Here is a 15,000-nt window from a genome sequence, read left to right as displayed (position 1 = left end):
TCAAGGTCACAGGGTAAAAAATGTTGGTACCCACGGAAAGGTCTTGTCACAAGGAATACTCATGTGAAATATCAAAGCTCTATCACTTAATGTTCAAAAATTATTAGCAAGGTTAAAGTTTCAGACAGAATTACAGAATGACAGACAGGACCAAAACAATATCCCCCCGATCTTCGATCTCGGGGGCATAAAAATCATCGAGGGGGAATTGAGAGTGGCTGTTGTACGAGAGTGGCCGCTGAGACAAGTTTGACTATATATTTCTATGTAAAACTTTCATCCCCTATTGTGGCCCCAACCCACCTTTGGGGGTCATGATTTTAACAAACTTGAATCTGCACTACATGTATGTCAGGAAGCTTTCATGTAAATATTAGCTCTTCTAGCTCAGTGGTTCTTGAGAAAAAGACTTTTAAAGAGTTTCCCTATATATCTCTATGTAAAACTTTGATGTGGCCCCATCCTATCCCCGGGGGCCATGATTTTAACAAACTTGAATCTGCACTTTGTCAGGAAGCTTTCATGTAAATCTCAGCTCTTCTGGCTCATTGATTCTTGAGAAGATGTTTAAAGATTTTCCCGATATATTTCTATGTAAATCTAGGCCAAAATTAAAAAGGAGTTTGTTTGCCATCGCGCGACCGACCCATCTTTAACCCCCCGACTGGAAAGTTTTTAATGACATAATTTCGGCCATGTTTTTTTTTTTCACTCGATTTTCCAACTTCTGTTTTTCTTTCAAGTTCCTATCCGTGTTTGGTTCATCTTCACAAATCAAGGGTTATTGATTCGTTACCTCGTACCATGCTTGCATCAGTCACCATTCAAAACACGGATTTGGGACAGGGGATGACGCAATAAGCTAAAATTAAATCATCCAATGAAATTCCTCGTTTAAGATGCAAGTTTGGAAAGAGCAAAAACAGAAAGTAAACAATGGTCTTCGTGGGGTACTTTTCTTAACATCAAGAACATTGCGTGTTGTTTTTATTTTGTAACGAGGTAACTAATCAATAGTCCTGGACTTGTGAAGATGCGTTTGGTTTGGTTTTTAGTTTTGTTCTTTGCGGCGTTTTGTAAATCGCTGCAATTTTAAGCACTCAAATGATCAATTCGGCACATGGCATACTGGTAGAATTTTATCTATCCGACGAGGCATCATTCGATAATTATGGACACAAACAACAACTATGTCCGATGAAAATGTAAATGGGTGCCCCGAATATTCGGAAATGCCCGCAATTTACCGAAATGCCTTCAGGAATTAGTTTTCGAAATACCACCGAAAAGTATAGAAATTCCCCTCTAATTATATACATTAATGCAGATTAAATTTATATGTGTTAATCTTTTATGATAAAACGTTTTGAAAGAACTAGAGCCACGAATAGCCAAAAATGGTCCTTAGTCAGAACTTAATATTATTCTCGTGGACATGCAGAAGCCAAGAATATCTATTTTTCAAATGTTATCCTTTTTCCGATATCATTTCAATTTTTTTAGTTATTGACGTTCAAAGTACCCATTGTTTTTGGCCAGCTTTTTACTGACGTCACAATTTTGCAATTTTGCAATGTTACGTTTCATATACTTTTACATGAAAGTTTTCTAGATATCAAAGTTAAACAAAAACAGTATTCAGTGCAATTTAATTATAATATTGTACATATTTAAATCTGTCTATGTTAATTCCTACAACACACACACACACATATAGTTTACTCGCACATCTCTTTCTCCTCTCTCTGTTTACCTCCTTCCCTCTCTTTTATATATATATACAACCATTCAACAGTTTTAAAGTAATATTCAGGGGTGAATTCAGGAATTGTGTTCACGGGAGGGGGGGGGGCACTTTAAGAGGCAGGGGGTCTGGATTTTACATATTTTATAGGGTTTGAAATGTCTCCTATTTAGTCATTTGTACTATTTTCTATCATTTTTTATGAGGTGAAATTAATAAAATGACGCAAATTTTAAAGGTTTTTGGAAAAAATAAGTTCTCCTAATAAAGTAATTCAAGAAATCAAAAGATTTTGTCATTTATTTCTCCGGAAGTGGAAGAAATTATTGCTTCTTAGCTTTGTTTAGTACATTTTTCTAAACAAGATACCACGATTTATCTTAAATTTGAAAATTTTACGGGGGCGCGCACCGGCTGCCCCCCCCCCCCCTTAAATCCGCCACTGATATTAATTCAGTACCACTTTACTTATCTTCGTTATTTAAGTGATATGAAGATAAGTCCTGATATTTTAACTGTATAACCATGCATTTATTGCACAGAGCGATAGTTTTCAGGGGATGTTTCTCAAAATCCTGCTCATGGGATGTACACGAAAACACAGTGGATCCAACCGTTGAATAAGATCTATTGGCCTATATGTACATGTATGTGTCTTTAAATATTACATGTAGTTATCTTGCGTATTGATCACTTCATTCAACAATCTTTTATAAATTTGCGGATTTTTTTTAGTGTGTGTGTGTGTGTTTATCATTTGGGGAGGGGGGTATTATTATCCCACATGTCCATGTAAACACGCTGAAAAGAATGACAGCCAGGCTTCGGACAGCAGTGTTGTTATTTGTAAAAGACACATGTTGCTACATGTACAATTTTGGACAGTGAGTAAACATTTTAATCGTATGTTTCACACTTTTATTTTTGCACATCAATTGCAATTGTTTGCATACAATTTTGTGTTTTGCTATAGTTACATTCATGGTGTGTGTGTGTGTGTGTGTGGGGGGGGGGGGGTTAATAGGGAAACTGTTACAAAAGTAGCCGTACATGTACATTTAGTTTAGTCATATGGAGATAAATTATTTCACATTAGGCTAAGAAATTTATGAAATGAATTCATTTATTAAAAAAATCTTATTTTGATAGTGCTACCTAATAGAACCAAACTCCCTCCTCGCATGCATTTGGTTAATGTGCAAAGGAAATTAAGCGGGGTTCACCAATAGAACCTAATTTTCACATAAATAGAAATAAGAATTATATCAATCAAGAGGTGAATTTACACATCTGTAGTTTGGCATCCACCATGAGAATTTGCTTATTTTAACACTTTCACATTTCTTCCTGGCATTAGGTTTAGTTCTTTTCTTACATAAAATGCATGAGGGAAACCCTTTTCCGTTATCAGAAACTTTCTCCATATTACAAATATTCAAACTAAAGTGTGGTTTAATAATGTGTTCGATTCTTCCTTTTATAATGCTTAGTAATATTTTTCTTACATATTGGGTAAAAAAAAATTTTTTTTTAATTACTTTGCATCAACCTTTACTTAAGGAACGAGTGCCATTTATATGTTCACTTCTATTTTAATTGGTATTAATAATATATTTTTTTCCCATTTTCTATTTTGTTATAAGAGTTATGATTTTGCATATCTATGTTCCCCAAACAAAGTTTTCATTCTTCTGAATCAAAGAAAAATAACATGAGTTACCTTCCTTAGATTAACACAAATTCTGATAACAAGACTTTTTTTTATTGAAAATCTTATGTTATTTTTTCTTCAGAGACGGTATTTTACACATTGAATCATTCCCTAATCTTTCAATTTAACTTTAAAAAATTGATTCAAGGGGGATTTCGTTAGTTCTAATGGGCATTTCGGTATTTCTGGAGGCATTTCGGTAAACCACGGGCATTTCAGTAATTCGAGGTACCGCGGAGCACGGATTTAATGTATCAAAAATTGTTTGACCAACATCATTGAACATGAAATTATGTTGAGTTTATACGAATAATGTTTTCGTTCAACAGCAATGCTACCAAGTTTCAGTTGCATAATACATGCATGTTACATTGGCCATTGAGAGTAAAATCATAGCAACCAAGACTCTAGACAAATTTAAAAAAAACAATGGACATATTCAAGACCTGGAAAACAAACACCCACAAAAGAAATAACATATCAGAATAACAAAATGATATATGAGCCATACACAAACTACTCCTGTCCATGAAGGTAAAACTGCACTTATTAGAGAGGTTTCTGACAGTTCTGCAAGTAATTCACTGTAATAAGGTTAATTCATCAAAGAACACAAACCATAAAAACCGAGATTTGATATTCAATATATTTTCAGCAAAAAAAAAAAAAAGGCCCTACCGACCGACCCAATATTTTTTATAACCCTCAGGCTATGGCAAACCAACATTTTTTTTAAATGTGGCCCTATTGTGGCCCCATCTTACCCCCGGGGGCCATGATTTGTACAAATTTTCATGTTAATATCAGCTTTTCTGGTCCAGTGGTTCTTGGAGAAGATTTTTAAATGACCCTACCCTAATTTGGCATTTTCCTGATTTCCTTCCCTTTGAAGGGGGCATGGCCACTCATTTGAACAAACTTGAAAGCCCTTCACCCAAGGATATACTCTGTGCCAAGTTTGGCACATTATGTCTAGATTTTCCCAATATCCACAATTAATCCATATACTCATAAAGTGGCATATTTTTGAAACTGTTGAAATTAAAATTTCGTCATTTTAACAATTTTATAATATAATGTTATAATGCTCTTTAATGAAAATGTCAAATTTCCTTATGTTTACTTATCGTTCTATTTATCTAGATCTTTAAAAAGGTGTTTTTTGTTTATTGATTAGATTGAACTATATATATCAATTGGAAATTAATAAAGTTTTTCTACTTTGCACCATTATTATTGATAAATCACATGAAGATGGAGTAACCGTACACTTTCAGAATTTACAGAATGTACTTACAGTACACAGTGATGGTTTGTGTTGTTGACGTCCTGTTATACGACAATGATGGTCTTGGACTTGTGGCTCTACACTGACAAGTTCTCTGGTTGTATCTTCTGTTTGATGTCAATGTCAGCACTGACTGGGTCCCTGTATTGGTCACTCCAGTGGTCAGTGTGTCATCTCCACACACCCAGCTCCACGTGATGTGAGGGTTACCCAGCGTAGACAAGGTACAACGTAATGTAATGGACTGTCCTTCATCCACTGACGTAGATCCATCAGCTGTCAGTTGTGGGGCAGCAGGGGGTGTGTCTATTTAATTCAAATTTAATACCTTTCTCATATTTTTCCATTTACATTTTGCTAGCTAAATCTTAACAAGGGAAAATTTTTCAGTAGAAAGAGAAATGATTACAGAGTTATGAAAGCTGCACAAAAACATGAAAGGTGAAGATAAAGAACGGTGATCTGATCAATCTCATAACTCCCATAAGCAATACAAAATAGAGAGTTGAGCAAACACGGACCCCTGGATATACCAGAGGTGGGATCAGGATCATAAGAGGAGTAAGCATCCCCTTTTGACTGATCACACCCGCGCGAGCCCCATATCTTGATTAGGTAAGCGTAGTTATTCATAGACAAAACAAAACTAGATGCTATCATGAGACAGTAATACCCACACATAAGTGTTTGCCGTTAAATATACTCTCTGTCCAAATGGCGGATCCAGAGGGGAATCCTGGGATTGGCACCACCCCCTTTCTGTGGGACATCTTTGTAGGTTTTTTTGTTTTGTTTTTGTTTTTAAATATGATACTGCTAATATTTGTAGGCAATTATTTTTAATGTACACAAGTTAAATAAAAGATTAACTAGCACTGGATGATACACGTATATTTATTTCTGTCGATTCATTTGGGGGGGGGGGCTTTTTATATCGCTGAATCCTTTAATGTTTAACTAGCAAAGAAACCACAGCGTGATTTGGCTACGTCATTGCATCCTCAGTTCCAAAAGGTGATGAAGAAGTTGACTCAGTAATTTGACAACTAGGCCTAACGCTATTCAAACAAGGTACGTACTTAAAGCCAAACCTCGATATACCAAATCTTCAAAACATGACTGAATTCATCGTTTAAACTTACATTTTCACTACATACCGTTTCGACTGCCTACCATAGAAGAGAGAGAGAGAGAGAGAGAGAGAGAGAGAGAGAGAGAGAGAGAGAGAGAGAGAGAGAGAGAGAGAGAGGGTGTCAATAAATCGAACTTCTTTACCATTTCAAAAAAAGAAAGAAATTGCGTTGTCAATAAAACCGACGGGACTCATATTACTTCGCATTGGGGTGGTTATGAAGGGCAAGTGACTGTAATCGGAAAAATAAAAGTTCCTAGCAGAAACAACACATAAGACATAGGCGGATCCAGAAGGGGGGTCAAGGGCGTCCGGACCCCCATCCCCCCCCCTCCCCTTTGGAGAACCAACAAGTTTAAGAATTATTCAATTTTAACGAGACTTTGAGTCCAATGATATGAAAGGTAGATACTTACATGTATATGTACTACTAATTGCTTCATTCAAATTTATCAACAGCAGTATTATTATCATTTAATTCTAGGATAAATAAGACGACACACTGATAAAATATTTACGATATTTTCGTCAGATGCAAGTATCGCTTTTAAAAGGAATTCTTAAAAAGTATATGTAATATAAAAAAAATTGTTTAAGAAGTAGACAGTTTGAAAGTGAAAAGGAAGTACCGCCAGGAAATGTTCAGAATGCAGGAGTTGCACCATTTACCCTACAGCTTCTGGGGGCTAGGCCGCCCCCAGCCTACTGGGAGTACTCTCTCTCTCTCTCTCTCTCTCTCTCTCTCTCTCTCTCTCTCTCTCTCTCTCTCTCTCTCTCTCTCTCTCTCTCTCTCTCTCTCTCTCTCTCTCATTTCTTTGCGATATCAGACATAGATAGCGAATGGACGTTGTGAAAAAGTATCTAAAAGATCAAGTGCTGGACCCCCCCCCCCTCCCCACTTCAAAAATTCCTGCATCCGCTTCTGTAAGATCTACTTCACCCTAATTGGTATCCAGGTTTTCTGCAACTCGTCGTAGTTACTTCAGTGTGTATTTTTTACGACAGGTTTAATTTTTTAAATTAATCAATTACATGTTCATACAAATGTGATAAAATTTGATGATCGGCCATGGTCATATGCTGTACCACATTTCCACCCTGTAATTATATCTATGATCAATTGATCATTTGACACGGCATGACGTTTCAGTGAGCAAAATATTTACGAAGGTAATGTGACCAGGGTTAAAATACTTGATGATTTAAAGAGAAAAAATAATGGAGTTTGAATGATATCAATATTGTTTACTTGTGTTTGAATGCATGATGGTGATCATTGTACATTGATAAAGTGGCTTTTTTATAGGATCCGAAACAGTGACATATGAGAGAGTTCCTTGGCGGGGATTTCTAGTTTCACTTTTGAGGATGCAGTAAACGGACGACAGGAGGGAAAGCTGCGCATTTCCTCGTTGGATGATTTGTGTACATGTGTGGACATGGATCTCATTTCAGTGAGTTCACTTGGATTTAAGAGGCTGTGCAAAGGCACAAAGAAAATGTTTCCTGAGTATAGAGTCTGAACAAAGGATAGTGTGGTACCACAGCCCGACTCATCTGCGTACGATCTCTCTAACGATATATTGATATCCTGACCCGCCATCTTGCCAGACGTTTCTATTGACACAGCCTGTCTAAAGGACATATCTGGAGGGATTTGTCAGGTATTTACTCGACTATTACGACATTGGCGTCGCCGGTAGCTGTGGAATCTACGACGAGTCGCTTTTCGCAGTTACTCATATTAAATAAAATCTGTAATTTCCTGTGAAGTTATCGTGCCTTTCACGAACCTCGTGTTGGCAATTGTTGATAGTTCATTAGAGAGTTCAGAACGACTAAATATTTAAATGTTATCAATAGACATTGTAATCATTTTGCATTATCTATACTTAATACGTTATTTTAATGTTTCAAGCAGATTAATTTCTATAATAGAGCTACATATTACACCCGAAAAGTAAGATCACGTGATCATATTTTCCCGCTGTTTTTATTACCAAATTTACGGCGCGCATTTCGTGCCATTAGAATTTTTGTTCAGAATTTTGATAGTGATTTTGTTTGGATTTATGAAATAAGGTTAAGATTAATTTCTATTGTTACCTGGGATAATTTTCACTCCAATTTATTACTTAGCTATAACTCCCAACCATACGGTTGCATTTGCATTAGATATTGGGGTCACTGGCTCTGCTCATACTCTTAGCTATCACTCTGTTATCCTCTTTCTGAGTTATATTGGATAGTTAAGTAAGTTGTATAAATTATGGCTTCGAATAACCCAATCAACTTGTACAAAGCCTCTGAGAATGATTTAAAGTCGTTGTAAGGAATTGGTAATGCTAAAGCTAAACGAATTCTTGAGCTTAGGGAATCCAAGGAAAACTTTACTTTCAACGATGTGGCAGAAGTGACACAAATTACACTCGCACAATGGACAGCATGGAGTGAAGCAGGTGTTGTCACCATTGAGAAGCCCCAAGGAGAAGCTTCAGCAAACGCTCCTGCACTCATACCTAATGAAACCAATCAGCTTCATCTCACCCTACTAGAAATGAATAAAAAGCTCACAGCTACAGACCTTTTGCTAGACCCTGCATGTTTTCACCGGAATTTCTTCAGCAACTGACCACGTGTCTTAGTTTCGTATTTGCACCCATCTATATGCTAGGAATCATGGTGACACCTACATGTTGTATATCAACATTTTTACTAAGCACCCAGCTACATTTGAAATGCATCCTAAAATTATTGTATACATTTTTACACATGTAATATCACTTCAAATACGGGGTAATTCCATTTTTTGAAAAAGTTGCCCGGGCCTATAGTGCGAAACTGTCCCCTGCTACCTAGTCATTAGAGCTCGCAGTACGAGCCAGCGCTTCGCTCTGGCTCGCTGCGCTCGCTATTATTTTACTATATGGAAAAAAAAAATACAGGGCAGTTTGGGAATACTTCATTTAAACAGCAAATATATTTGTGAATTGCACACATTAACTAGCTGTTGAAAGGTGTTTGGATCGTACGAAACATGAATGGTACAACCTATCTATAAAATGAGTTTGTTTCATAACGTAAAAAAAAAATTAAAAAAAATAAACAAATGCACGTGGGAATTTGGGCAGTGAGTATTTAGATTGATCACAGCTTCTATGAAATTTGCAATGAAGATATAGTGATATTGAATAGAAAATTAAAGTAATTAGGGATAACTTGTTGAAATCAGGGAGAGGTAATTACGCAAAAACGTCGAGCAGACCCGCTGTTAAAGAAACTGTTGAGAGCAGTGTGAGAGATGAGGGGAAGACAGTATTAAACACTGAGATGTTAGAACTGTGTGATTTGAAGACTGATAAAGTTAAAGAAACAAGATCAGAAGATGTAGGTGTTCAGATTGATAAGGATTATGCTGATGTAGGTTCAAACATTAAGATCGGAAGTTGTCCTGAAATCTGAAATTGATGAGTCAATATCCCCAGTGTACAAAACACCTAGTGCACCGACGTCTGGACTTCAGGACACGGACGATAGCTTGGATAAGACAGTGATCCTTACTACGGGCACAGTTCAAACACCAGCCAAGCAGTCGGATAAAGAAAAGGAACATAAAGTTATTATAGATAAACTGACCTCTGTTATTCCTTCATCAGGTTATATAACGGATCCATTCAAAGGAGCCAAGCCTAAAACAAGTACACCCCTTACTGGGAAGTTAGGAGCCGTTGCTTTCCAGGATTTGTCACCGATACCTTTAAACCCTAGTTTCGGACAGGATGGCAAGCCTCTTGCAACTAAGGTTATAAACAGTGGAAAGCCGATTGCCACAAAACGAATGTCAAAGCCAAAGTCTCTGGAACCCCAAAGTGAATCCAGTGTGGTGGGGTATGTGACTCCCAAGGGGAAAGACAGGGGTAGGAAAACAAAAATGAACAGACGACAGAGATCCTCTTCTTCCAGTTCTTCAGATGATAATACCATGTCAAAGTGGACTCAAATCTCACGCAGCAGGTCCAGAAGTAAAAATCCTCAGGTTCAAAAAATGCCAGTATTCAAGGGTACTGAGAGTCCAAATTGGGAATCTTTTATTTATCAATTTGAGCGGATTGCAGCGCATCGGGGATGGTCAGTACATAAGAAAGCTTTCCGCCTCCTGGATTGTTTGAGTGACGTAGCCCTAGAGTACGCCAGGAAAGTAAACCAGAATGGTGATTACAAGGACCTGAAACAGCAGTTAAAGCAGAGATTCAGCAGGAAAGAGGTACCTATCCTTGCTCGTCGTCAGCTGTCCTTCACTAAGCAATATGAAAATGAGAACGTGGAAGAATTTGCCCAGCGTGTTTACTTCTTAGCACTAGATGGCTATGAGAGCTGTGAAGGGAACATGATTGAAGAGATAGCAACGGAAACCTTCTTACAAGGCTGTCGAGATAAAGAAGCTGCTATGAAAGCTATGGATAGAGAGCCAACAACACTACAGAAAGCCGTAAAATACGTAAGAACTGCTATCGCAAACCATCGTGCCCTGTATGGGTCAAGAGGATGTACCAGAGCCACTACATTTGCTCAACGCCAAGTTTTAGTCCCAAGCAGGGAGGGGTCCCCAACAAGTGATTTTTCTCCTAGTAGGGCTGAACCAAAGCTCTCTAAACAGAAAGATAGCAGCAGATCCTCCTTGGACGAGCGAATATGTCATCTTGCTAGCATGGTTGAGAAGTTGACCACAACTGTTCAGCAGTCAATTGGTAGGCAGCATACCCTACCCAGTTCTCCAGTTGTGCGGGGGCGGTTTCTTGAGAGAACACAAAGTCAAGTTAGATCGCCAACCAGAAGTCAGCGCTACAATTCCCTAATCAGGAGTGGACATTATAGCAAGACTGTAGTGGAGAACAAACATCTCAAATCCAATGATTTAAACGGGAAGGGGTCAAGTCTATAGTCCCTCACTTGACCCTTGATGATAGCGGCCTAAAGGATCAGTTAATAACTATAAGAAGAACTTTAGGAAAAAGTATTAAGCTTGATGTCATCATGGAGGGGAAACCATTAAATGCCATCATTGGTACAGCGGCTATGATTACCCTTATCAATGAACGCATAATTCCACAGAATCGTCTAGTCACTGCTGAGCTCATGAAATTAAAAGGATTAGGATCCCAAATTGTGCATGGCAGGCTACTAAAAAATACCACTTTTGAAATTGACACTCTACATGTATCCTGGGACTATTGTGCTGTGCCAATGGAAGATGACATGATAATTGGACTGAACTTTCTGGAGGCCAATCATGGGATTATCAACATAAAAGAGGGAACATTATCTCTAGAAGGCAAAACATTTCCAGCCAATTGCAAGTTGATATATAACCTACATGAAGGGCTTCATAGCTCTCAGGTGCGGGTACAGAGAACAGTGTGTATACCACCCAATTCTATAGCCCGAGTACCAGTCCAACTTGACAACCCATTTATTGGTGATTATGTTGTTTCCCCAGTTTGTCTGAAATTTGGTGTTCTAGGTTCACATACCTTAGGAATGGGATGTACCACAACCATGAACTTTATAAATGATACCAATACAAACGTCAATATCAAACAAGGAACTGTAGTCGGAGAGGCTGAAGTTTACATGGAGTCTGTCTAAAAGACAGTGGCGCTTTTCGTATCTGAACTATCCAGACTGGTGTCAGTGAGGACTACACACTTCCAGCACATCTTACTGACATGTACAATAGATCAGTCGCTGAACTCAGTGACACAGAAAAGTGCCATGTTAGACAATTGCTAGTGGAATACCAGGACATATTTTCAAAGCATGATCTTGACCTTGGATGCTTAACAGCGGTAACACACAAGATAAACACTCAGGATCATCGGCCAGTCAAACACAAAATGCGCAGAACCCAACCCCCCTCGGGTTTCAAGATCAGGAAAAAGAACAGTTGGACTTTCTTGCAGAAATGCTTCTGATGGCTCGTGACTTGGGCAAGCCCGTCATACTACACTGCCGAGACAATGGCACGGGTGAAGCAGCAGTGCACACACTCGCTACCACACACATGATGGATATGTTGGATCGTGTCTTTCATAGACACTGCTTCATTGGCGAGTTAGAGGAGCTGCGGCAGTGGCAAAGGGAATTGACCCATGTCAAGTTTGGGTTCACAATGAAATCCGTGCAGGACCCGAGGATGGTAGCGTTAATACCACCGGGGCAGCTTTTGCTTGAGACAGATGCCCCCTATCTTCCTCCTGCTCCTGGATGCCGCCTCAATCATCCTTGGAATATTCTCTCCTTGGCCAAAGAAGTATCCTTTATAAGGAATATGCCGGCATCCCTTCTGTTGAAGATAGCCAACGCTAATGCCATGGAGATCTATGTTCATCGAGCCCACTAACTATATATGGTGCCAGTCTTCTTATTGTTATAATTTTTTTTTCTTTGTGGACCTCATTTTGGATTGTACATACATTTTTCATATATATGTACTTAGGAAAAGTGCATGATTTCTGTTATCTGATGTTTGCTGTTGCATATTGGTCTTCGCATATCTTGAGGACAATTCAATTATTACTATACTCCATGTCCTATTGTTGAAATGTTTGGGGGTGGATTTTACATAGTGTAAAGCTAATATAGTATTAAGTCGCCAATGAACATCATCGGCTCTACAAGGAGGGGAGGAGTGTGGTACCACAGCCCGACTCATCTGCGTACGATCTATCTAACGATATATTGATATCCTGACCCGCCATCTTGCCAGACGCTTCTATTGACACAGCCTGTCTAAAGGACATATTTGGAGGGATTTGTCAGGTATTTACTCGACTATTACGACAATATTGCATCATTCCTGATCAGGCAAGTCTAGCTTGTTCATTTATTTGTTGTTGTTTTTTTTAATTATTATTTATTCATTTATTGGATTACAATAATACAGAAGGTGAAATGTACATGTTTAACTCTTTCTGTGTATGTGTGTAATAGTTTAATTTTTCTGTGTGTGTGTGTGTGTGTGTGTGCGGGAGGGGGGTATCATCAGTTTGTGTAGAGTGTCAATTTTGTATTTTGCTTAAAGATTAGTACCGGTGCCCTAATGTTGAACATTGGGCAGATATGTAAATTGGCACTTGGTTGATTCATGCAGTCCTCCTTGACATTGACAAAGATTTCCCACGGAGACTGTTTCTCCAAGTTATGCGTTAAGTATCGGTCATCTATCTGTGTCTCGCAAAAACTTGGTGTAGATAGCCATCATGCTGAATCCCGTGAAGGAATGGGATATAGACTTAATTTGGAATGACGTACATGTACATACTCAATGTTGTGTCACTTGTGGAGACCCACATCTTGAAGAGCAACCTTGAGTTTTGACCTTGACCCCATTGTTCAAGGTCAACCACCTAAGACGTTGTGGAGGAGAAAGTGATCTTGACCTTTGACCTTGACCACTTTGAAGGTCATTCACGGTCAAGAATCCTATAATATCATGTGACTACTCCTAAAGATGTAGATGGAGCTTTATGATAGAAAACGTTTAAGAGACAAGCTTTGTGATAGAAAACCGTCATTTTCGGCCCCTATTTACCCCTAAGTCCAATATGAAAATTGTAAAACCTTATTACACATTTACAGGACATTACTATTCAGCTCCTAGAATATCATGTGACTACTCCTAAAGATGTAGATGGAGTTTAAGTGACAAGCTTTGTGATAAAAAACCGTCATTTTTCGGCCCCTATTTACCCCCTGGGGCCAATATGAAAATTCCAAAACCTTATCACACATCTACAGGACATTACTATTCAGCTCCTAGAATATCATAAGACTTCTCCTAAAGATGTAGATGGAGTTTAAGTGACAAGCTTTTTGATAGAAAACCGTCATTTTTCGGCCCCTATTTACCCCCTGGGTCCAATATGAAAATTGCAAAACCTTATTGCACATCTACAGGACATTACTATTCAACTCCTAGAATATCATGTGACTTCTCCTAAAGATGTAGATGGAGTTTAAGTGACAAGCTTTTTTGATAGAAAACCGTCATTTTTCGGCCCCTATTTACCCCCTGGGTCCAATATGAAAATTCCAAAACCTTATTGCACATCTACAGGACATTACTATTCAGCTCCTAGAATATCATGTGACTACTCCTAAAGATGTAGATGGAGATTTATGATAGAAAACGTTTAAGAGACAAACTTTATGATAGAAAACCGTCATTTTTCGGCCCCTATTTTCCCCCTAGGGCCAATATGAAAATTGGAAAACCTTCTTACACATCTACAGGACATTACTATTCAGCTCCTAAAATATCATGTTACTACTCCTAAAGTTGTAGATGGAGTTTAAGTGACAAGCTTTGTGATAGAAAACCGTCATTTTCGGCCCCTATTTACTCCCTGGGGCCAATATGAAAATTCCAAAACCTTATTACACATCTACAGGACATTACTATTCAGCTCCTAGAATATCATGTGACTACTCCTAAAGATGTAGATGGAGTTTAAGTGACAAGCTTTGTGATAGAAAATCGTTATTTTTGGCCTGTATTTACCCCCTAAGGCCAATATGAAAATTGCAAAACCTTATTACACATCTACAGGACATTACTATTCAGCTCCTAGAATATCATGTGACTACTCCTAAACATGTAGATGGAGTTTAAGTGGCAAGCTTATTTGATAGAAAACCGTTATATTTCGGCCCCTATTTACCCCCTGGGGCCAATATGAAAATTCCAAAACCTTATTGAACATCTACAGGACATTACTATTCAGCTCCTATAATATCATGTGACTACTCCTAAAGATGTAGATGGAGATTTATGATAGAAAACGTTTAAGAGACAAGCTTTATGATAGAAAACCGTCATTTTTCGGCCCCTATTTACCCCCTAGGGCCAATATGAAAATTGGAAAACCTTATTACACATCTACAGGACATTACTATTCAGCTCCTAGAATATCATGTGACTACTCCTAAACATGTAGATGGAGTTTAAGTGATAAGCTTTGTGATAAAAAACCGTCATTTTTCGGCCCCTATTTACCCCCTGGGGCCAATATGAAAATTCCAAAACCTTATTACACATCTACAGGACATTACTATCCAGCTCCTTG

At 38.2% G+C, this 15,000-nt stretch overlaps 2 protein-coding genes across 2 annotated transcripts in view; one reads left to right on the top strand and one right to left on the bottom strand.

The window, feature by feature from the left end:
- LOC130048705 (vascular cell adhesion protein 1-like) overlaps positions 1-5,513 on the bottom strand; it is a 20,355-nt gene extending 14,842 nt beyond the window's left edge. The window contains exons 1-2 of the mRNA XM_056145738.1: positions 5,417-5,513; positions 4,753-5,049 (exon numbers count right to left, since the gene is read on the bottom strand). Of these exons, the coding sequence (XP_056001713.1) occupies positions 4,753-5,049; positions 5,417-5,513 (394 nt within the window). The remainder of the gene's footprint in view (positions 1-4,752; positions 5,050-5,416) is intronic.
- A 6,195-nt stretch (positions 5,514-11,708) lies between these two features.
- Positions 11,709-12,275, top strand: LOC130048703 (D-aminoacyl-tRNA deacylase-like). The gene has a single exon (XM_056145731.1). The coding sequence runs from the start codon at positions 11,709-11,711 to the stop codon at positions 12,273-12,275; it is 567 nt and encodes a 188-aa protein (XP_056001706.1).
- Positions 12,276-15,000: the final 2,725 nt, after the last annotated feature.

This window comes from Ostrea edulis, chromosome 1, assembly GCF_947568905.1.
Source record: "Ostrea edulis chromosome 1, xbOstEdul1.1, whole genome shotgun sequence".
Classification (NCBI taxonomy): Eukaryota; Metazoa; Mollusca; class Bivalvia; order Ostreida; family Ostreidae; genus Ostrea; species Ostrea edulis.
Note: the sequence above shows the minus strand (reverse complement) of the source record. Positions and strands in the feature narration are given on the sequence as shown.